This window comes from Ictalurus punctatus, chromosome 12, assembly GCF_001660625.3.
Source record: "Ictalurus punctatus breed USDA103 chromosome 12, Coco_2.0, whole genome shotgun sequence".
NCBI lineage: Eukaryota > Metazoa > Chordata > Actinopteri > Siluriformes > Ictaluridae > Ictalurus > Ictalurus punctatus.
The window spans coordinates 21,296,009-21,321,210 of NC_030427.2; the positions used below are offsets into that span (position 1 = coordinate 21,296,009).

At 37.0% G+C, this 25,202-nt stretch overlaps 1 protein-coding gene across 5 annotated transcripts in view; it reads right to left on the bottom strand.

Moving 5' to 3' along the window:
• The window catches only part of ptprua (protein tyrosine phosphatase receptor type Ua), a 297,952-nt gene that overhangs the window by 34,999 nt on the left and 237,751 nt on the right, over positions 1-25,202 (bottom strand). For 2 of the 5 annotated variants that reach the window (XM_017480742.3, XM_017480740.3), the window contains exons 13-20: positions 23,681-23,717; positions 20,201-20,339; positions 18,381-18,410; positions 16,478-16,638; positions 12,667-12,854; positions 9,149-9,221; positions 8,849-8,925; positions 2,711-2,728 (exon numbers count right to left, since the gene is read on the bottom strand). In XM_017480742.3, coding sequence (XP_017336231.3) covers positions 2,711-2,728; positions 8,849-8,925; positions 9,149-9,221; positions 12,667-12,854; positions 16,478-16,638; positions 18,381-18,410; positions 20,201-20,339; positions 23,681-23,717 — 723 coding nt within the window. The remainder of the gene's footprint in view (positions 1-2,710; positions 2,729-8,848; positions 8,926-9,148; positions 9,222-12,666; positions 12,855-16,477; positions 16,639-18,380; positions 18,411-20,200; positions 20,340-23,680; positions 23,718-25,202) is intronic. The other 3 variants (XM_017480743.3, XM_047159178.2, XM_047159179.2) reach the window with 3 other exon arrangements.

Below are 25,202 nucleotides of genomic sequence, written 5' to 3' on the forward strand. Positions count from 1 at the left end.
GCTTTTAGCTTTAAATTACAGAGATAGTGCTCTCTTTCAATTTGCCTCAATATCAAATCACTTAGTGTAGTAATTAGCTACAAACCCAAGATCTGTCTTACAGTTTCAAGAAAATCATTGGAACTTCAATAAACTCTGCATTTATTCCTCATACTGTACAATGTGACCTGATCTTCATCTAAATAACAATCACAGACAAACACATTCTGCTTAAAGCAGACACACAATTTTACTTGTTCTTGTCCATAATGAATGCACCATTTGAACATTCTGAATTTGTATTCATGTGTGTTCATTTGTCCTGTGTCCTCACTTAACATAATCTTTTATATTGCCCATGTTGCATTCCAATACTCAAGAACACAAGTGTTCTTGATCTTGCCCAAGTACTGAGGATGCATCAGTTGGTAACTTGCCAATAAGAACAAACTAAAAGTCCCATAATTCACTGTGACATCAAAGTGATGGAAAAGGACTCCGTAGGACTCAGACTGATAATGGTAAGTTTTTAAAGTTTTCTTATTTTAAGCAAACAATGAATGTGAATCTGTTTTTGACATGAAATATGGCACAAAAAAAAAAAAAAAAAAAAAAAAAAAAAAAAGGTCCTTCATTTTATAAATCTTTGGTCATTTGAAAAAACAAAACAAAAACGCAACATTTGTTTAAATATTTCAAAAAGAGAAGACTTCCATTAGATAATACTAGGCATGTTAGTATTGTTAACAGTGAACATAAATTGAGACATGGATTTTATACGTTCTTTCTTTAAATGTCATAATTGTCAAAATGTCATTATAGTGAAACTATATGCTTAGCCATGATCCTTTTTGCCAGAAATCTTAAAACAAAATTTGCTCTGTAAAAAAAATGCTAATAAGACCAGAGACCTCATTAAATAAAGGAGGAGAATGAGAGTGCCCACACACTTGTACAGTATATCATGTTAAACCTGCCTTTATTATATAAGTTCATTGAAAAAAAAAACATGTATTAAGTCAACCTGATACAAATATGTGCATTATTTCCTAATTTGTTCAACCATTTCTCATTTAAAATGTGGTCCTGGGATTTACATTGGTCTGAAATGGTTTCTGTTTTTGTGCTTGGTGCATTATCTTTGTGAATAATGCAACAAACTCAAAGCAAAGTAGAAGATAATGTAACCGCTGTTTATTAGTGGATCAATTAGTGTTAGGAATGCTGGTTCTTTTCAGTAAGTCATAGCAATCACTGTATCTCACCGATAAGACTCTTTTGATTATGTGTTACTTAAATATGCGTTTAATTAAATCTGACATAAAAAAAAAACACTTGCAAGTTGCGACATTGTTCCATTGCCACATATAGTATAAATCCTGGCATTGATATTTCTGAGCCTCCTTTGTCTGCATTTAAATGTTGCAAAAGTAGAATTTGGAGAAAATGACTCTCCATTTATCCTGATAACGGTTTACCTCTTCAATACATCCTCCCCAATACATTACAAAACAAACATCAGTCACATGCAGATGAGAGTGAAACACACGTCTTAACATTCTAACTAGGTTCAGCTGTCAACTGTCATGCTGTACCAAACAACTCATTCACTTGATACATTTCGGTCATGACTGCACTATACTTGATTAATGTAATTCGAAGGATCTTGAATACAGAATACAAATGATTTTTCAGCAAAAGTGTCATGTAATCAGATATGTGGTAACCTCTCAATATGCCCCCAAAATGCCAAAAAAAGCATAGAATGACATCATTACTGGCCAACATTTTTAATACATCTTAGGATATGTTTCCTACCAGTATAGTTTTAAATGATTTAACATTTAAGCAGCTTTACTGATCAAGACAATCAAGACAATAATGATACTGCATAACTAAATGATATAATACAAGGTCATGGCCTTTAACAATATTACTGCTGCCAATAAATAAGTAAATGAAAATATTATCATACTCAGCATTCATCATATGCTATTCATGGTGTATTTTTATTTATTTATTTTTTTGCATTAATTCATGGTTTTTGCATTTAGGTACGGACTAACAAAAAAAATTGTGTGAGCAATGTGGTTACAGAGAAATAAATTAATTTATTTAATTAAATGAATTGATAAGTTGCTGGTTGTTCACTGTCGCTCACAACCAGAGAGGAAAGTACAAAAAATGCCATGTCCTTAATTAACCTTTTGCTCAAGTCTTCATTTTATTACCTTAATCATTTAACTTTCAAAACCTTCCATAGAGCCTACAGAGATTCAATCACCAGGTCTTCTTTTCTGTGTGTGTTTTTTTTTAAATTGCTGGTAAGTGATATTCACAAAATACATAATTAACTCAAATGATTTTAACCCTATTAAATACCTATGGTCTAAATTGAAGAGATGATTCCACATGCAAAAACCTATGGATATAGTGTCCTTGGAGCAGTGATACAATGTCTTCTACATGTTTTGTCCAACCTTATAAAGGCTCAGTGCTGCTATTCTCTCCGGGGAAGGCTTCACCAAAAACAGTGGACTGTTTGAAATAATATGTTTTTAATAATGTTGTGTGAAACTACAATTATGCAGTATTCCCAAATTTAAACTTTAAATATCACGTGTGTTTTATTAATAATTTCTACTTTTCATGAGGGGTGCCAATAATCCTGGAGTTAAATGCACTATGAACAATAAAGGGGTGAAAGGTGATAGAAAAGAAGAGTACTTACTTCCCTGTTTATCCGAATCTAAAAATCCCAAATTAAAAGAGATGGAAAGGCAGAAGATGGAAGAAGGACACATAGGGAGGAAAAGAGGAAAGAGAGCTAATTAAAATGAAGACTGAAGACAAGAAGGTAAGGAGGATTTGAGAAACACTACTAGTTGCAAATACAGATTATATATATATATATATATATATATATATATATATATATATATATATATATATATATATATATATATATATATATATATATACAGTTAGCACAAGTACTACAAACAATTTCATCCATATGTGTTGGGATCAGAAAGAGTCTAGGATTAGATAGCTGTCTAACTAAAATAAGTGTTTGGACAACATTGGTTTTATTAATATTGACAAAATTTCATTCTTCATAAAAAAGGCAGAAGAACAAAAACAAGCCTTTTCCTTATTTCAATGCAGAACTTCATGTGGAGCATTATCTATTTAAATGTTTTAAAGAATTTCCCTTTAGATTTTAGTATGGACAGCTTAAATACATTAGTTCTTTGGAAAATCAAGAGGAAATAATTATTTATGATATGTAGGTTTATAATACTTGCAGAACCAGAGTGGTCCATACGAAACTGCAATAAGGATTTTCTTTGAGGTAGCACCTCCTTGACAAAAAAGACAGGAAATCTAACAAGTAATGGAAATGTAATTGTAATGTATTTTTATCAAAAACTTTTATTCTTATCAAATCATAGTTGTGAGACAGTGTTGTAGAGATTGTAACTAACAAATATATTGTTTGGCTAAATACAAAATGGATGTTTATGTATGTATTAGTGGTTCTATAATTAAGGAGGACCATCAGGCCAGTCTCCTTAAGAAGTAGTGGAGTATTCCTGTGAGCTGTTTCCTTGCAAAGTATCAATAGCAAAGTCATCAAGTTGTGACTGTGACCTCATGTGGGTAAACTATGTAAGGTCAAGTGTGCCCACTCACAATATCATTAAGATGCTTCTTTCTGTCAAAAGGAAGGCTTGCATAGCTTATTCGTTGAACACATGTGATCATGCGGCACCCTGCAGGCATGCTTCTTAGAATTTAAATTCATTTGTTGTGCTTCACACAATAACCACCAGGTAGTGCATGGAACAACACAGTGTAGCTGAACACATAGTACACTAAAAAAACTTTGTGTGGTTGGTTAGATTTAAGAAAAATATATGATGTACGGTTTACACAAAAATATAAAATTTCTCCTCAAAACTTATGCTAAACCTAATTTAAACAAGTTTCTAATTACAAGATTCAATTATACAAAGTAAGTGTGATGAAGTCACGTAATACAGGTAGAATAACTATAGTATTTAAATTAATATGGCTACATCATTTGTGCTAGAATAGTGTAGCAGAAATGACCTTGGTTTAGTATACCAGCAACCGGGGTTTGAGCCTCAGGTCAGTTGAGCGGTTTGATTTAACATGCCCCCCCCACCCCCCGCCAGTGTAAAAAGTCGATTCTGTTGTGCATGTATAAATACAGTGGGGGAAGTAAGTATTGAACGCGTCAACATTTTTTTCAGTAAATACATTTCCAATGAGGCTTTTCACATGAAATTTTCACCAGACATCAACATTAACTGAAGAAATCTGGAAATGTAAAGAATTCACAACATTAAAGTCCATAAATTATGTTTAATAAAGTGGAATGACACAGGCAAAAGTATTGAACACTTGAAGAAAAAGCAGGTCTCTAAGGCAAGGTAAGGCAAGGAACCAGCTGAAATCCATAAGTAATTATACCTCCTATCTGTGCAAATTAATATCAGCAAGTGTAAGCAACATCACTCCATCATCAACCGGCCATGCACAGGAGCTCCTCGCAAAATTTCTGGCCAGGGAGTCAGAAGAATAGTCAGAAGTGTAGCCCAAGAGGTAACCACTCGGAAAGAGCTCCAGAAACACCTGGAGGTAGCAGGTGCCATCATCACAGAGAAAACAATAGTCAATGAACTCCACTGCTCACACTCACCCCGCATGACTCCATTACTAAAGAAAAGGCATGTAGAAGCTCATTTAAAGTTTGCTACGACTTATTTGGACAAGCCTATGAAATACTGGGAGAGTGTAGTCCTTTCAGACGAGAGCAAAATTGAACTTTTTGGCTGTCATACTATACACCATGTTTGGAGAAGAAATGGCACTGCACATCACCCTAAAAACACTATACCAACAGTGAAGTTTGGAGGTGGAAGCATCATGGTGTGGGGCTGTTTTCATCGCTTGATACTGGCAGACTTCATATAATTGAAGGATGAAAGGAGCCCTTTACCGGGAGATTCTTGAGAAGAATCTGCTGCCATCCACCAGGATGATGAAGATGAAACGTGTGTGGACCTTCCAGCAGGACAACGATCCAAAGCATACAGCAAAGGAAACTCTCAATTGGTTTCAGAGAAGAAAAAAAAATCAAGTCACTAGAATGACCCAGTCAATCACCTGACTTGAATCCAATTAAACAATATGTTTAGAAGAATGGTCCAAAATCACACCTGAATACTGAGGCCGATTAATTTCTTCATACAGGAAGCTGCCATTACAAACAAAGGCTTCTCCATTAAGTATTAAATAAATTTCAGTTAGTGTGTTCAATATTTTTTTCCTGTGTCATTCCTCTTTATTACACATAACTTAATTTATGGAGTTTAATGCTTGGATTTCTTTATATGTGTGGATTTCTTGAGTTAATACCAAAGTCTGGTGAAAATTTCATATGAATAGCCTCATTGGAAATATATAGTAACCATGTTACTATAGCTATACTACCTCTACTGTGTGAATCAATCAAAATTAAACCAAACATTCAAACATTTTATGCATTAATTTAAACATGAGGCATCATTTATCAAATCTGAATCAAAAGAGCATATTCACAACATGATTTACACATCCTGACTATAACGGATAGTCAGAGGTGGGTAGTAACATGCTACATTTACTTCGTTACATTTATTTGAGTAACTTTTTGAAAAAAAAAAATTACTTTTAAGAGTAGGTTGAACTGGCATATTTATACTCTTACTCAAGTTAATTTTTAATCACAGAAATGTACAATTTAGTTTGCTACATTCGCTTCCATCCCTCCATTACTGTTAAATGTTAATGAATATATGTAGTTTTAATAATGAGTTTAAATCATGTATAATGAGGTTGCGAGCCTCGCGATATGCTGCAGTGGTCTGAATGCCCATGTATTGCCTAACCCTCCTGAGTCCACCTCCTCACAATCCTTGTGGAGACAAGCTGACTTTGAACAGCAGGAAGGAGGTGTTAACAAGACGAGGTTATGGTCTGAAATACCAAGTGGGAGGTGGGGTAGTAACTCTGAGTGCTACAGTATTAAGTGTATCTATATTTACTCACACCCATTATATAAGGAATTTTACATTAGTGAGTGATTTCAGATACAGTATGACACGTCTAAACAGTTGCTCTACAAGGTCTGTTAAAAAGATGGACAAAATTATGAAAAATGCGACTAATAAAGTCATGTAAGTAATAATAAATAAATAAGGTCACAGTTGTGAGATGCTGTGGGAAATAACGTCCCCAATTCGGGCCGAGTGAAAACGACAAAACCGGTTGGTGGCAATTCCACCTCACACCCCCATGAATGGAAGGTGGAAAGAGATCGACTTATCCAACTTCTCCAAAACAGACGACTGTCTTCGGGCCATCTTTTAAATCCACGGAACAAACATACTGCAATTACTGATAAATTCATTGGATTCAAATAATTTTGATACTAATTACCGTATACTCTTTGCAAATTATATTTAATAACAGCTTAATTATATTGAAAAAATATAATTAATTAATTTGCTTTGGCAATACATAGCCGTCACTTTGTTTTGAAAAGTGGTGGGGATAAAGATGTGGGGGTAGAAAATAGTAATATAGATATCAGCAGGATTGTCCTGCTTGAGCTGTGAGAATTGACCTGCTTGACCTGACTGACCTGCTTGAGCTCAACCAGTAAACTAAAGCACTTTATTAACGGGTTAATTAACTCACTCAAATGCATCCTATAAGACAATAACCAGATTTTACATAACATAAACGCAATATTACAACCAGTATCTGCAAAAAATGACACAAATACACAACTATCCATTATAGTCAGGATGTGTAAAGCACGTTGTGAATATGCTCTTTCCGTAACAACACATTAGACAAATGATTCCACATGTTTAAATTAATATATAAAATGTTTGAATGTTTAGTTTAATTTTGATTGAGTCACACAGTACAGGTACAATAACTATGGTATTTAAATTAACATGGCTAAATTGTATATGGTAGAATAATGCAGTGGTAATGTGGCTGTTGCGGAACGCCAACAACCGGGGTTCAATCTTCAGGTAGAGTTTAATTTTATTCAGGGCATTGAAAATATATGATCAAATCATGTTTGATGTACGAAAACAAATTATGTTAATGTAACTCAATCCAATCATGTGGAACTGATGTACGCATTTGAATGAAGTAAATTCAATGAACTTTTTTGCAAAATGGTTCTGAGAGAGGTTTACAGATCCGCGTGCCAAGCACATCATGGGATTCAGTAAAAGAAACAACACGGTTTGGTTGGTAAAAGAATATATGCTGTATACAGCATATGTCCTGGCAGAACTACTGTACTTACTAGCAAGCCATGTTTGTTCGAATGAAACATGACTGCCCCCTACTGGTCTTGTTTTTCCTGCACCCGCAGCATGCGCGTGATACCACATGAACTTGCAGGATCCTTTGTCCTTTGACGTGCATTTTCAATGGCCACATCTGTATATTATGGGATACTTCAATCACTTGCTTGGGTGACTATATCCCAAATAATGTAGGTATTTGTTCAGCTATATTGAGTAAAAGACTCCTGCATTATGCAGTGATCATCAGAATGCTCTAATAGCAGGCTATCAGTATTCTCCACCAGAGCAGGCTCCTTACTCAAGTTTTGAGAATGAGAAGCAGCCAATGAGAGTGCATCAGGTCTGTCTCTATATGGAGGCAGCTGTACTAACCTCCTATGAGTTCTGTACTTCACTGTGCTGTTGCATTTCCTGTAACATTTGGCATCATGCATTTGGGTCATGCCCGCTACAAACTCTTCTTTGTTTCAACACTATAAAATTGCTCACTCTTCCCATTCCAGGGATCTGAGCAGCTGGGCCTTCTGCCCATTTTTTCTTAGAAGGCTGCACAACTGTGTCTGCTGTTCGCTTTACTCCCTGCTGTGAACACACAGTGTCAGAGGAGGATAATTAATATTCAGCACTATTCATAAAGCCTGCAGGCTTCACACATTGCACTTGGTCTTATGCTGAATTTAGGACCACGCACTGTAAGTGCTTGTTGAACATATTCTGGACAATATGGGTATCCATCATTGTCCACCATCCAACTTCATCACAGCATCAAGGAACAAATAGCTCTCTACCCTTTCCTAACAGTCAAGAGATTGTTAAAGTTCAACAATTCACAAGAACTTATGAATTTATAACATTATGAAATTAGTTACTCCACATCCGTTGTCCTCACACTGCTATATATCCCACACACAAACACTGGGCCACATGTTTGTCCTAAGGACACAATCAACTGTGGTAAGAATAGTAATAAGTCAAAGAGAACTGCAATATGTCACCTCTGGTGTGTGTCATTGCACACTCATTTGATGGTATAGATTTAAGAAAAAATAACAAGAAACACAGGATTAAAGCATTATTCATAGCATCTTGAATACACTGTCTCCTCTCCTTGGCAAGACAAGAATGGGAAAGAGGAAGAACATGATGTAGTGGGACCCAGGTGGTTCACAGTCACAAGCTGATGACTTCCTTGGCAAGAAAACGAGAACACTGTTCCTACTCCACTAGTTCCTAAGGATACCACCTTAGTGATATGGAACATAATGAAGTAGAACTGTCATATATTACGGATCTTAAATTACTATATGAGGCACGATGCCATATCCAGGCTTCCTGTGCATCAGAATAAACAAAGTCACACAGGAAAGCATGAAGTTCTTCTACAGCAATCATCTCGAAGGAAAAGAGACACCAGAGAGAAGTAGGAGAGAAGGAAGGAAAAGGATTGTGTAGAAGGAACTTACATCAATATAGTTGGCATTGACATAATCAGAGTTGGGGTCAGCCAAGAGAGAGTGCATTTTGACATGATGACGGTCATCTACAGGTAATAAAAAATAAAGGGCTTTAGTCTGTAGTTACAATATTAAGCCTGTATTTTGTAAGATATGGCAGTCATAAGTGCTGAAATTAGCTCAGCATATTTTAAAGAAATGGAGACAACTTGTCATGATCTCCAGAAAAAAAGAAACGTATGACATATGACAATATTTTCATGACATTTCTGCTGGTTACTGTGAATGTGTGTGAAGGGTTACACTTACGGGCCAACAGGGTATCATGTCTCCCTTTGGTCTTCTCTTTCCTTTTGGTGATGTCCCATCCATCGAAAAAGCTCTGAGAGAAGACAACAGGCAAAGGTTTACCAAGACAATTGCATCAAATCACATGACTCTTTTATTTTTCTTTATACATCTTGTGCTACTATCAAAATTCCAAAAAATTAACAAGATGAAACACAGCAGATTGTACTAAAAAAAAACCTGTATAGTACATATATCATCTAAAGTAATTTTAAATGTGCATGATTATTCTGAGACAGTGCTGATGTCCTTCAACAGCACACTGCCTGAACATCAAAAAAAACAGCCCTGATGATCATTGCAGGAAATCTGATCAGGATCTCTAATGGTCTGCCCTGCTGCAGCCAAAACACATTTACTCCCAGCATAATCTATGGAAATTCAAGTTATAAAGCTTTCCACTCTCCCACAGATATTCCTCCATCCTGTTTGTACCTCTGAGTCCTGAGTAATCCAAATAGAAGCAACCTGTACATCGATTTCAATGGGGAGTGTTTTTTAATCTACGTCGTCTGAGCTCGGTTTAATGAATCTTGAACAGTATACCTCAATCCTATTGAGAAATTCAGATAAAAGGGGTAGTAAAAGAAAGCAAGAGTGTCATTAAATTGGTGAATAGCTGAAAGAATTCTGATATAAAAGAAGGCTGATATAAAAGATTGGTCTCGTTTTGTGAACACATATGACTGAGGAGTGAATTGATGTCTTTCACCTTTACAAAGAACAATAATTTAGTTTCTGAACTATGTCATTCAGGAGAGATTGAAATAAAATGAAATATTTTAGATTTGAGCAACTCTAATGCTTATTCAAACGTTCTCTGAAATGGTCTCTGAGTGATAAAAGTCATAATGTGCTTTTAAGTATACAGATTGTCTAGCTTAAATACAGATCAGTCTACTTGTGTACTTCTTTTTATGCTTAAGGTGCATCACCTATTCTACCTATTATAATAGCCATAGTTGATACAGAAATACAGTATACTTCCACACCTAAACACCTTCAATTTTGTTCGCACCATTCAGTCATTTACTCAATTATTTTTGTCTGTGTTATGCATTTTTGCAGGTTGCCTGACTTACTGTATTGCCATTTCTGGTTTTGAGGATTGTATAATCTTGTTTTGTATTTTAGTTTTGTGTTAGTTTCTTTGTCCCTCTGGGTGCAGATCATGCCATCACTATGACTCAGTTTACAATAGTGGCAAAATGCAATTTTCAATATTAATATATTAATATGAATATAATATAATATTTTTACAATAAGTAGGCATGCTACTTCATGCGTCATAGCAGGCTTCATGCTATGGACTAGTTCTTTTATGGGACTTTCACACATTTGTCCTAAGCAGAGAGAAAATAGAAGTTAAGAGAAGTGTATATCTAAAAATGTCATTTAAAACACTTTCATTCTTAGGTCAGAAATATAGCTGTGGAAAAAGGAAAACAAAGCTTTGCTAATTGCTTAAAGAAATCACAAAAATCACAGAGCATGGACACATAGAGCTGACACTAAATAAGTAATTAGACAATTATATAATGAACTAGTTGTTATAATGAAGTAAACATTTTGTGGATATATCAGATGTTTATTTTCTCTTTTTGTTTGTTGGTCCAAAAAGAGAAAATAAGTACTTATAGTAAAGTTCAAATAAATAATAAATAATGGCCATTTTGGTGCACATGCTGCAGCAAGGTGGGGGCAAACGAACCAGTGTTTGATTCACATGGACTAACCATTAAAAGACAGGCCTGATATTAGTAGTTTAAAGATCTGCAAATTGGATTAAAATGTACATTATCTCACAAAAGTGAGTACACCCCTCACATTATTGTAAATATTTGATTATATCTTTTCATGTGACAACACTGAAGAAATGACACTTTGCTACAATGTAAAGTAGTAAATGTACAGCTTGTATAACAGTGTAAATTTGCTGTCCCCTCAAAATAACTCAACACACAGCCATTAATGTCTAAACCACTGGCAACAAAAGTGAGTACACCCCTAAGTGAAAATGTCCAAATTGGGCCCAATTAGCCATTTTCTTTCCCCGGTGTTATATGACTTGTTAGTGTTACAAGGTCTCAGGTGTGAATGGGGAGCAGATGTGTTAAATTTGGTGTCATCGCTCTCACACTACCTTTTACTGGTCACTGGAAGTTCAACATGGCACCTCATGGCAAAGAACTCTCTGAGGATCTGAAAAAAATAATTGTTTCTCTACATAAAGATGGCCTAGGCTATAATAAGATTGCCAAGACCCTGACACTGAGCTGCAGCACAGTGGCCAAGACCATACACCGGTTTAACAGGACAGGTTCCACTCAGAACAGGCCTCGCCATAGTCGACCAAAGAAATTGAGTTTATATATGTGCTCAGCCTCATATCCATACATCTGTTTGGGAAACAGATGTATGAATGCTGCCAGCATTGCTGTAGAGTTTGAAGTGGTGGGGGGTCAGCCTGTCAGTGCTCAGACCATATGCCGCACACTGCATCAAATTGGTCTGCATGGCTGTCGTCCCAGAAGGAAGCCTCTTCTAAAGATGATGCACAAGAAAGCCCGCAAACAGTTTGCTGAAGACAAGCAGACTAAGGACATGGATTACTGGAACCATGTCCTGTGGTCTGATGAGACCAAGATAAACTTATTTGATTCAGATGGTGTCAAGCATGTGTGGCGGCAACCAGGTGAGGAGTACAAAGACAAGTGTGTCTTGCCTACAGTCAAGCATGGTGTTGGGAGTGTCATGGTCTGGGGCTGCATGAGTGCTGCCGGCACTGGGGAGCTACAGTTCATTGAGGGAACCATGAATGCCAACATGTACTGTGACATACTGAAGCAGAGTATAATCCCCTCCATTCAGAGACTGGGCCACAGGGCAGTATTCCAGCATGATAATGACCCCAAACACACCTCCAAGACGATCACTGCCTTGCTAAAGAAGCTGAGGGTGAAGGTGATGGACTGGCCAAGCATGTCTCCAGACCTAAACCCTATTGAGCATCTGTGGGGCATCCTCAAACGGAAGGTGGAGTCGAAATCCGTGATGTCGTCATGGAGGAGTGTAGAGGACTCCAGTGGCAACCTGTGAAGCTCTGGTGACCTCCTCTGGTGCCCAAGAGGGTTAAGGCAGTGCTGGAAAATAATGGTGGCCACACAAAATATTGACACTTTGGGCCCAATTTGGACATTTTCACTTGGGGGTGTACTCACTTTTGTTGCCAGTGGTTTAGAGATTAATGGCTGTGTGTTGAGTTATTTTGAGGGGGTGGCAAAATTACACTGTTATACAAGCTGTACACTCACTACTTTACATTGTAGAAAAGTGTCATTTTTTCAGTGTTGTCACATTAAAAGATATAATCAAAGATATACAAAAATGTGAGGGGTGTACTCACTTTTGTGAGATATTGTATATGAAGTAGCACCAAAACTTTCAATCCATGTTATTGGTAGAAAATGTGGTCTCACTTCATATTCTTGCTTGAAGCCATAGCACTCAGAAGTCTTCATTTGATTAATGTGCTGCAGTAGGTCAGCTACACGAACAGCTGGATGCAGCTGGCCTGTGTGGTAAGGAGAGCTCTTCCTGCAGCAGTGGCGTCGTGGAGAGCCTCCCAGCAGGCTGCTTGACTCATTCACTGAGCTGCGCTGGTCAGCTGGAAAAACAGACAGACAGTGAATTCACCTGAATGCAGGATGCAGGGATGGGAAAAAGTGAAGAGCAAGTGAAAAGAATAGAATACAATACAATACAATAGATATAACTACTGAGAAATCTGAGTTCAGATAAACTGTGGGCTCATTTCATTTCAAAAGTTACTGAAAGATGCACATTAGCCAAAAAGTCACAAGAAGACTGTTGGGAGGCCAAAGTAAAAAAACACAGGGCATAGTTCCTGTTTTTCAAATCTGTTTGCCAAGAGATTCTGGCTGCTTCTGCATTTAAACACTTTTTTGACTACTGAGAATGTATGCATTTTTCTTTCCTTTTTCCACTTTCCAGTACAATTTTTAAAGTATGTATTGGTGTAATGCTATCAAATGAAGAGTATTCTCTTTCAACGTCCCTGAAATCCTCCATCTGAAAGTGATGATATAAATAAATAACATCTGTAATCCTTAATATTTGGGCACATTCATCAATTCTTCTTTCTTGTCTTGATTAGTAGATGTTAGAGAAAACTACAGATAGCCCTGTACTGCTGTGGCTTCTCTTGCCCTCCAGACCCGCCTAATTGATCCAGATGCTCTTCTCCTATTATCTCCCTTCTGTTTCTTCATCTGGAGCTTTCTGCACTTGTGACTCCCCTGCTGCTGTGGATGGTCTCACATGGATACACTGAATACTGACAATTCCCTAAGATTTCTCCATTATGTTGCCTCAGAGAGTTCTTACATGCCATTGGCTTCATTAGGGATCTAGGTGTACTTTGGGATTCTGTAAAGTTGCTTAGTCAAATGCATCTAATTCACAAACTGTGTGCTTGTATGTGTACTTCCTAATCTTTAAGTGATTTTACTTCAAGTTAAATGCACTGCACCCACACATCCACTCTTGATGATCAATGACATCTTGAGGAATTGCCTTGTCTCTCTCATATTCAAGAACAATTATTACTCCTCTGATTTAACTTTCTTGTTAAAACATAATGGTAAACAAACAGTAAAAGTACTTTTCTGTATGCTCTCGGGGGAAAAAAACCTTCTAAATTGTACCTTTCCTCTTCATGCATTCTGTTGGTTAAAGATATGTATTGATTGTACAAAAGGTGTAACGTCTATGGGAAAATGATGTATCTTAAATTATTAAGCCATGCATGTATCATAATCAAAGTTACATCTTAAACATATCTTAAGTCCAAGTAAAATATGTAAAAGAAAATATGCAGTTTGGTACTATTGTTGGTGTTATTTTTTTCTAGCATGTACAATTGTATTTGTGTGTGAAGCTCAGATCCATTTTGAAACACCAAATGGCATCTTAAATCACAAACATCCCACAACCATGTTAGATAGCAGGCTAGATTAAATGTTCATCAACACTAGCTAGCTAATTAACTTAAGACTCATAGAACTGACCAAGGTATCTCACATCTTGAGATGTGAGTTTAATTGTTTTAATATTCTGGTGATACAATGGGTACAATTGGAATGTGAGAATAAAAGATAAGCATGCAGTGGGAGCCAAAAAAAAATCTACTAATTGTCATCAGTGCAGTAAAAGTTAGGAAATAGCCACATCCTTAATACCTAATGTCAAGGAACTGCCACAGGAAATTATATCTATGTAATGTTAGAACACATCTCAGAACAAAGCCAGCTAAATAACATTATAAGATCTCACAAAATAACCAGGTATTTAAGTATACAGTATCTCACAAAAGTGAGTACACCCCTCACATTTTTGTAAATATTTGATTATATTTTTTCATGTGACAACACTGAAGAAATAACACTTTGCTACAATGTAAAGTAGTAAATGTACAGCTTATGTAACAGTGTAAATTTGCTGTCCCCTCAAAATAACTCAACACACAGCCATTAATGTCTAAACCGCTGGCAACAAACGTGAATACACTCCTAAGTGAAAATGTCCAAATTGGGCCCAATTAGCCATTTTCCCTCCCTGATGTCATGTGACTTGTTAGTGTCACAAGGTCTCAGGGGTGAATGGGAACCAGGTGTGTTAAATTTGGTGCCATCGTTCTCACACTACCTCATACTGGTCACTGGAAGTTCAACGTGGCACCTCATGACAAAGAACTCTCTGGGGATCTGAAAAAAAGAAGTTTTGCACTACATAAAGATGGCCTAGGCTATAACAAGACTGCCAAGACCCTGACACTAAGTTGCAGCACGGTGGCCAAGACCATACAGCGGATTAACAGGATAGGTTCCACTCAGAACAGGCCTTGCCATGGTCGACCAAAGAAGTTGAGTGCACGTGCTCAGCATCATCTCCAGAGGTTGTCTTTGGGAAATAGACATATGAGTGCTGCCAGCATTGCTGTAGAGGTTGAAGGGGTGTGGGGTCAGCCTGTCAGTGCTCAGACCATACGCCGCACACTGCATCAAATTGGTCTGCATGGCTATCGTCCCAGAAGGAAGCCTCTTCTAAAGATGATGCACAAGAAAGTCCGCAAACAGTTTGCTGAAGATAAGCAGACTGAGGACATGGATTACTGGAACATGTCCCGTGGTCTGATGAGACCAAGATAAACTTATTTGGTTCAGATGGTGTCAAGCGTGTGTGGCAGCAACCAGGTGAGGAGTACAAAGACAAGTGTGTCTTGCCTACAGTCAAGCATGGTGGTGGGAGTGTCATGGTCTGGGGCTGCATGAGTGCTTCTGGCACTGGGGAGCTACAGTTCATTGAGGAAACCATGAATGCCAACATGTACTGTGACATACTGAAGCAGAGCATGATCAGTATGCAGTATTCCAGAATGATAATGACCCCGAACACACCTCCAAGACAACCACTGCCTTGCTAAAGAAGCTGAGGGTGAAGGTGATGGACTGGCCAAACATGTCTCCAGACCTAAACCCTATTGAGCCTCTGTGGGGCATCCTCAAATGGAAGGTGGAGGAGGTGGAGGTGGACATTAATGGCTGTGTGTTGAGTTATTTTGAGGGGACAGCAAATTTACACTGTTACACAAGCTGTACACTCACAACTTTACATTGTAGCAAAGTGTCATTTCTTCAGTGTTGTCACATGAAAAGATTTAATCAAATATTTACAAAAATGTAAGAGGTGTACACACTTTTGTGAGACACTGTAAATTCTCACAACAAAACCAGGTAGTTAAGCAGAAAATCTCACAACATAATCAGGTAGTTATACAGAAAATTTCACCACAAAACCAGCTAGTTAGGTAGAAAATCTCACAACAGAACAAACTACTTGAATAGAAAATCTCACAACAAAACCAGGTAGTTACATAAAAAGCTTATAACATAACCTGCTAGTCAAAGTATAAAAATCTACCACAATAAAGCTGCCTTGCAGATGTTGGGGGAAAATAGTACTGAATGTGATCTGTCTGTATGACTAGATAGGAATCTATGAGAAGGCGGAGTTGTTCAGGTCCTTGGTTAGGTTATTGATTTATTTCTGTACTGTATTTTTCATGGGGTGGGGCATAGGGAGTTGGAGATACTTTTATAACATGGTATGGAAATCTATAATATGCACTGTTTGGTTTTTGAATCAAACTTTCCTGTTGGGTTGTGTTTGTCTACAGGACATCAATTACAGGTGCATGTGCATACTCACTCCTCGCACTGCAGCTATGCACATCCATAAAGGTGTGTGTGGTATGCCCGTCCTGCTGCAGTGTGCCTTGGTCAGCTGTGCTGCAGTCCAGTGAGCCTAGCCTTTGTTTCTTCTCTTGCCGATAAGGCATGGCCGCTTTGTTCATGTTCACTTTCTTCCTCCTGAAAAAAAAATGGAGAGATACAAGCTGACACTGAATGATATAAGATACTGTGAAGGAGAAAAGGGAGTTTGAGGATCACGGGACAGATATGAAAAAAAAATAGCAAAGAGTATTGGAGTCATAGAAAGGGGAAATTGATGGAAATATATTGGTGCTCAAAAATTTGTGAACCCTTTAGAATTTTCTATATATCTGCATAAATATGACCGAAAACATTAGATTTTCACACAAGTCCTAAAAGATGATAAAGAGAATCCAATTAAACAAATGAGGCAAAAATATTATACTTGTTAATTTATTTATTGAGGAAAATTATCCAATATTACATATCTGTGAGTGGCAAAAGTATGTGAACCTCTAAGTTTGACAGTTTAATTTGAAGGTGAAATTAGAGTCAGGTGATTTAAATCAATCGGATGACAATCAGGTGTGAGTGAGACCCTGTTTTATTTAAGGAACTATCAAAGTCTGATCTTCACAACACATGTTTGTGGAAGTGTATCATTGCATGAACAAAGGAGATTTCTGAGGACCTCAGAAAAAGAGTTGTTTATTTGAATCAAGCTGGTAAAGGTTACAAAACCATCTCTAAAGAGTTTGGACTCCACCAATCCACAATCAGACAGGATTGTGTACAAATGGAAGAAATTCAAGACCACTGTTACCCTCCCCAGGTGTGGTCGACCAACAAAGATCACTCCAAGAGCAAGCCGTGTAATAGTCCACGAGGTCACAAAGGTGCCAGGGTTACTTCTAAGCAACTAAAGGCCTCTGTCACATTGGATAATGTTAAGGTTCATGAGTCCACTATCAGGAGAACACTGAACAACAATCATGTGCATGGCAGGGTTGCAAGGAGAAAGCCACTGCTCTCCAAAAATAACATTGCTGCCCATCTGATGTTTGCTAAAGATCACACGGACAAGGCAGAAGGCTATTGGAAAAATATTTTGTGGATAGATGAGAACAAAATAGAATTTTTAGTTTCAAACATTATGTTTGGAGAAAGGAAAACACTGCATTCCAACATAAGAACTTTATCCCATCTGTGAAACATGGTGGTGGTTGTATTATGGTTTGGGCCTGTTTTCCTGCATGTGGGTCAGGATGGCTTGCCATCATTGATGGAACAATGAATTCTAAATTATACCAGCAAATTCTAAATGAAAATGTCAGGATATCTGTCCATAGGCAAGACAACGACATTAAGAACACATGTTTTGGAATGGCCAAGTCAATGTCCTGAACATAATTCAATCGAAATATTGTGGAAGGAGCAATCAGCAATCAGTTCACTGGAGAAACTCACCAACATCCCAGAGTCTAAACTGTTCTGTACTGAGGAATGGACTAAAATTCCTCCAAGCCGATGTGCAGGACTGATCACCAGTTACTAGAAACGTTTAGTCGCAGTTGTTGCTGCACAAGGGGGTCACACCAGATAATGAAAGCAAAGGTTCACATACTTTTGCTACTCACAGACACGTAATATTAGATCATTTTCCTCAATAAATAAATGACCAAGTATAACATTTTTGTCTCATTTGTGTGAAAATCTGATGATGTTTTAGGTCCTATTTATACAGATACATAGAAAATTCTGAAGGGTTTACAAACTTTCAAGCATCACTGTATATTGAGGAAGGTAATGGAGGAAGCGATCATTAGATCAAGCTATGCAAAGGAGCGCAAATGAAGAATAATGGTAAAACAAAAGAAGAAGAAGGGGGATCCACTTACGGGTTGTAAGGGTAAAAATAGAAGTCCCTTCTGTGTAGCATGACGAGCAGCAAAGATAGATAATGTAAGAAAAAGGAGAGAAATTTACAGCAAGAGAAAAAGAGTGAGATATGAGCTGAATTGGTTAACTTTTTTTAGACTTTAGGAAAGCAAGTTAAAGTGTTCACTGTAGTTGATATCTGAGACACATTAACACATACTATATGCCTTAACTATGCTATTTAAAAAATTTATACTGATTTGCAGATTTGCTCACTTTGCACATCACGTCACAGTTTCACTTCCCTCATCAAATTTGCATAATATCTTAAAGCATATTATTCAAAGACTATTTATCTTATCTTTATCTTAAGGCACATTAGTCAGTGACTACTGATTATTCAGTTGAGCCAATAGGAAAAGTATGGAGTTATTTGGTGTTAAAGGGGTTTTAACTGGATTTATGCAAAATTCAAATGAATTAAGAACTATTTTGATGGATTCCATACAAATGAAGTGATGCACTCATGCAAAGTACATTGTCCTTAACCATTATGGGGCAATAAGCATACCTAATAATCTCTCCCTCTTTCCCTCTCTGTCCCTCTCTCTTTCTGTCAAGCTACACATGATACTCCTGAGATCACAGATCCTGACCCATTCTGCTCTCTGGACCTGCCTGATCCATCCTGATGTCCTACTACTGGCTTGAGTTCTCATCAATTGTAAGTCACATGCTGTTGCTGAGGATGGCCCCACATGGTGCAGCCTAAAGATCATTGAGATTACTGAGGATGGTACCACTTAAAAAGATGGCTTTGGAACTCAATTCATATGAACAATTATGCTATGAAGACAAACAGTTTTGCACTCCAAAACTCAAATCAAATCTCCATCAGTGAACAGTGGAGAAGTTCAACAAAACAGACTTCATTTAAAAACTGTAATGAATTTTCCTGTTTACACAATTGCACTACTTGACCATGTAGTATTAGCACATTTATAGAAGGGATTTACTTATTTATAATTGCACTATGTTGCCCAGATGAGGTTCCCTTTTGAGTCTGGTTCCTCTCAAGGTTTCTTCCTCATATCATCTCAGGTAATTTTTCCTGAACACTGTCACCTCTGGCTTGCTCATTAGGGATAAAGTCATGCATTTAAAATCTATATCCTGAATTAAAAAAATTCTATAAAGCTGCTATGGGACAATGTCCATTGTTAAAAGCGCTGTACAAATAAAACTGAATTGAATTGAATTGAATACATGGCCTCTAACTCCAACTCTGGCTTCAACCACTAGGCGTCAACTGTTATCTTTTACAGGGTAGATAGTAACATCATAGCTTAATAACTCAAATTTTAAAAAATAATTTAAAAAAACATTTCTTTAAGAATGAATAGAAGAACTAATATCTAGCCAGGTTAATAGGATAATAATCCTGAGGAGTTTAGAATAGAGAGGAGACCAGGTATCCGGGTTTGTGTCATGCAGTAAGACAAATTGTGTAGCAGACAAAATCTCCTCTCAATGGATTAGTGGACATTCATCCAAAGAGAGTGGCTGTCTGGACACATTGTTGAGAGTAGACTCTGGACATTGACATATCTTGGTCCCTTTAGGGCCAAAATGTCATAGTGTCACATGGTGTCAACAGCATTTTATGTTTCTGTGAGCCCTGGGACATTTATATTACTGCCTTATGATAACTGCAGAGACAAGCTTCAGTTCGACTGAAATGACCCAAATAAAGATGGCACGCTGGGGCACACGTGTACACACACACACACACACACACACACACACACACACACACACACACACACACACACACACTTACCCTTTCTTGACAATGATTACAATGGCCCCCAGCAAAAGGACAAAGACCACTAGTCCTCCAGCAGAAGCCCCAAGTATCAACCCCATGTCCTCAGAATTCTGGGATATCTCCAGAGCGTGCTTATGATCCTTACATGCAGCTGGAAAAAAGTGAACAGATACTTGACATTACTGGAGGAATAGTGATTGGCAAAAAAAAAAAAAAAATCTCACCATTTTACTTAATAAGTAATCAGAGTTGGGTATAACATATTACAAATAATTTAAAAACAAACTAACCCGTTACTGTAATCTAATTACTTTTTCTGATAACATAGTAATGTAACGCATTACATTTTAAATGTATATAATTTGATTACAGTTACTGATGTCAATAAAATGGCGTTACTTGCATTACAAATTTATTGTTAAGAAAACAATTTTAAGTACAATGCATTTTTAAAATAAATCACACTTTGCATGACTACATCAGTGCTTTAATGAATCACCGGAGAACGTGCACTAAAATTACTAAACAAACTATGTGTTTCACTTTGTAGGTTTCTAACTTGAAATTAAAGTAATTGGAAATCTGATTACTTTTTACATGCAGTAATCAGCAATGTAAATTGCAATTTTAAAGTAGTAATTAGTCAATCTGTAGTGTATAACGTTTTTTTTGCGTAACTTACCCAACACTGATGATGATAATAATAATACTAATAAGACAACAAAACTATTATTATTATTATTATTATTATTATTATTATTATTATTATTATTATCATTATTATTATTACTATTATTATTATTATTATTATTATACTAGTAGTATCTGAAAATATTTCCAGTTGATACAGTATTAATACAGTTAATTACATGTAAAAACAGGATACTAAATTTAAATAAAACTCACCTTTGTTAGTCAAAGATATTTTAATTGTAAATCAAATATAAATGAACAAATACAATTGGTTTATAAGCATATGTAGATCTGAAAGATGCGTATTTCTACATTCCAGCTCCTGCAGGGTTCCTCTGCTTTCACATCCATGGAAGCTTCGATAACGGATGCAATTATGAAATTTCAAGTTGCTAGATGTTGCCCATATCCTGAAGTAGTGAAATTGGGAATGGTGCACCTCAGACTGTTTAAGCATTGCCTGAATGCTCATCACCTGTCACCTATCACAAAGGCTTGTGCACTCATGCTGTTGGTCCAGTGCATGTTTTCTCCTTCAGGGAAGGTGTGTGGGGAAAAATGATATACTTGATGTCCACAAAATGTAGCTACTATAGATTAGAATTAAGTTCAGTAGGGATCTAAAATAAATAGCTAATAGTTAATATAGTGGTATTATTACTAGGAGCCAAGCATCAAAGGTGCATTGGCACCCACATTTAATTGCTTTCTTCCTCTTATTTTTCTTCTTCTTCTTCTTCCTCTTCTTCTTCTTCTTATTATTATACTTTGATATGGAAGTCAATGGCAATTTTATATGCCTTTTATAAAGTTAGCACAGTGTCAGTCTTAGCTACCTACATAGAATTTTCATGTATGCCTTTCATGCAGTGTACTGACACCAACGAGGTCAATCAGTTGGCAAACAGAACACTGAAAGACAATGTAGTAGAAGTGTGATTCTACTTTCTCCTCTAATTCTTTGTTTAATGCTGAGTCAGTGTATACCATGGTGTTAATTGCCACCATATTGGATTTTCTGCCATTTTTAACAGTTTTTTGCTACTCCTGTTGTTGTTGTCATTATTATTATTACTATTATTATTATTGTAGAAGTTTTCAGAATTAGTATATAAAGTAGTAGCAGTAATAGTAGTAGTAGTAGCAGTAATAACAGTAGTAGTAGTAGTAGTAGTAGTAGTAGTGGTATTATTATTATTATCAGTAGTAGTAGTAGTAGTAGCGGCAGTATTGGTATCAGTAGAAGTATGTAAATAACCAATCCAAACATAAAATTCATTCTAGTCACTCTTCCATCTGCAGCAATAAAGATAAAGAACAACAACAAAAAAAAATCCTCTCTTGCATATTTAATTTGCGCTAGCAATCTCTGAGAAAGATGAAGAAGAATGAGGGGTTAATAAATAAAAGTGAGACAGCAAGAAAAATGAAAGAGAGTTGGGTGGGCAGTTCATCTTCATCTGGAAGGGTTCAGTTTGTAATTAATCTGATGTGTGAGTGTTGAAGAGAAGCACCTGGGGTGCACCGACATACAGTGAAAAAGAGAGGAAGGCAAAGCAAAAGGGGTAGACAAAGAGCAAAAAAAAAAAAAAAAACAGCCGGGAGAAAGAAACATCTTTAAGAGAGCAACAGAATGAGAGAAAGCAAGAGAGAGAGATAGAGAGATGCAGACAGGCAGAAGAAAGAGACATTTTAGACACCATCTTGTCACCATGGTGAGATGGTCATTACATGCAGCCTCTATCTCCCCTGGACATGCACTATACAAGACTGTCTATATATATATATCTTCTTTTTTTGGTTTTAGATTTACTGTTTAAACACACTATTCAAAGCTACATATAAGAAGCCATTTCATTCCAGAGATTTTGGTGCGGAGCTTTGCACTACCACTGCAGAATGTGAAATACTATGTAGTCCTTTTTTTAATCTCTAGGAATGTTCTTCCAGGATTTCACATGAAATAGAGCAAATTGTTGCAGGCAGCTTTGTGGTTAGGGTTCTGAATAAGGCAGTATGTTTCGAAATATAGATAAATACATAAAAAAAAACACTATTGGATTTTATATTAGAGTGCTTTCACATAAGCAGTGGTTAGTCTGTTTGAACCGAGTATTGAGCATTGCGTATAATGTTGTGTTTTCCTTTGGTTCTGTTCATGGGCAGGTGACTGCAAAAAGACTAATAGGTGTGAAAGCACCCGTTAAGTAAACATTCAGCCTCGGTTTGTTCATGAATATAACTTTAAAACCAACCAAAAAACAAATAAATAGCAGTGACTAATATGGTTCAATCATGAAGTACTGAACTATTTTGCTGCAACATGCTGCTATCAGTCCCTGCAGGATTTTGCGATTGCGGAAATTAATGCAAAATCAAAGAAAACTCAAAAAAATTCAGAGGAGCTTGCAATTTTTCAAAATTACTGCAGATTTTCCACAAATTTGGGCCATGTCATGTGACACCATAACAAAGCATTCAGCCTTAGCTCTATTCTATTCACGTGCGTCGAATATGACTACGACTAAAAGGTCTCATTTACCAACAAAAATCACTGCGAAAGACTGTGCAAAACAATTTTGTGCAATTGCAATTTCACCAGTTCAAAAAATATCACGCAATATCAAGCATAAAAAACTCAGTGAAATCCTGTACGGACTGTGCGATGTTGCCCATGTTTTGCTTGCAGCAATCTTAACTTATGTCATAATATGACTGAAAATGGAGGCAGAAGAATGCAGTCTATCTCAGATGCTTACTCTCCAGCATGCAAATTCAATAGAAAAAGAAAAGAGGTACCTTTCCGTGCTATTCGAATGCAGTTAATCCGGGTCTCCTGCGCACAAATACAGAGGAAAGAAAGGTTATTAGGGCTCTCTCTAGGTAATTTATCTATAATGATAGTGCAAGAGTGTATGTTGATATGCATAATGGCAAAGCTACCTACATCACAGAGTGCAGATTATTTTCTGCAGTGTACTGGTTTGAACACCAGGTATTATAAATGGAAAGGCTTCTACATGCAGTGATCATCGGGCCCGTATTCAGAGTCAGTGTCTTAAAGACTCCATGATATCCACATTTTTTTGGCTTTTAGTATGAATATTGTGAATAGTGTAAAACTATATATAAGCTAGTGTGCTCCGAAACAATTAATTTAGAAGAGATATGCATTAAAAATTTACAGTCTCTCTATAACACCAATAATTTTGATTACATCAGTCTGCACTTCAGCTTCTCATCAAATTTTCTGTCTAATCAAATGTGCTCTAGAATTGGAAGTGTCCCGCCCCACAACATTATAAAAATCCCCTTGCCGAAGTTGCCGTTGTTGAGCGAGAGAAATCATATTAGCAAAGTCATAAATGTGTCTTGGCTGTAAGTTTGTTAAGCAGGAAATGGTTTGAATTCATTCCATGGCTCACGTCAATGGTATTAACTGTCAAACATGGCTTAGCCCGGGCTGTGAGGTAAGCTAAACGTTATTGGCTAATTAAAAAGGGGGAGGAGCCACTCGATATGTCCTGCCCTGAGTTACTGTTACAGTGGAAATTACATCAACACATTGAAAAACACTGCACGTTACAATTCACTTCACGGGGACTTTAAGTCTAAAATGTATGTCAGTATTTACGTGGGGAAAAGAGCGTGTTCAAAGTCTGTTCACACACAAGACAATTTTCTGGGAGCTGGGGGTTTGATTCCCGCCACATCTCTGTGTGTGTAGAGTTGCATGTTCTCCATGTGCTGCAGGGGTTTCCTCCGGGTACTCCGGTTTCCTCTCCCAGTCCAAAAACATGCACGGTAGACTGATTAGCATGTCCAAAGTGTCCGTAGTGTATGAGTGGGTGTGTAAATGTGTATGTGACTGTGCCCTGCAATGGTTTGGCACCCCTGTCCAGGGTGTACCCCGCCTTGTGTCCCGTGCTCCCTGGGATAAACTCCAGGTTCCCCGCGACCTGGTAGGATAAGCGGTATAAAAAATGGATGGATGGATGGATAGCTTGCATAAGGGCCACTAATTATTGTATCCACAGGAAAAAAAAACAGAAACTCATTAATCATACTGTTCAGGCAAATGAATAGATTTAAGGGAATAAAGGAACCAAATAAAACTGAGCTGAGCAAAACTCAGACACATCACTAAAAGCTGTTACTCATTTACAGAGGCAGGGTGTGAAAGCTTCTGTGACACACCTTTTATACTTAGGAGCTAATTACACTGAGTGGGGCCAATTTATTTATATTAGCTACATGAATATGAACAATTTCTCATAAAATTTTGGCAGTTTGACAACATATTTTATGACATCAGTGAAAG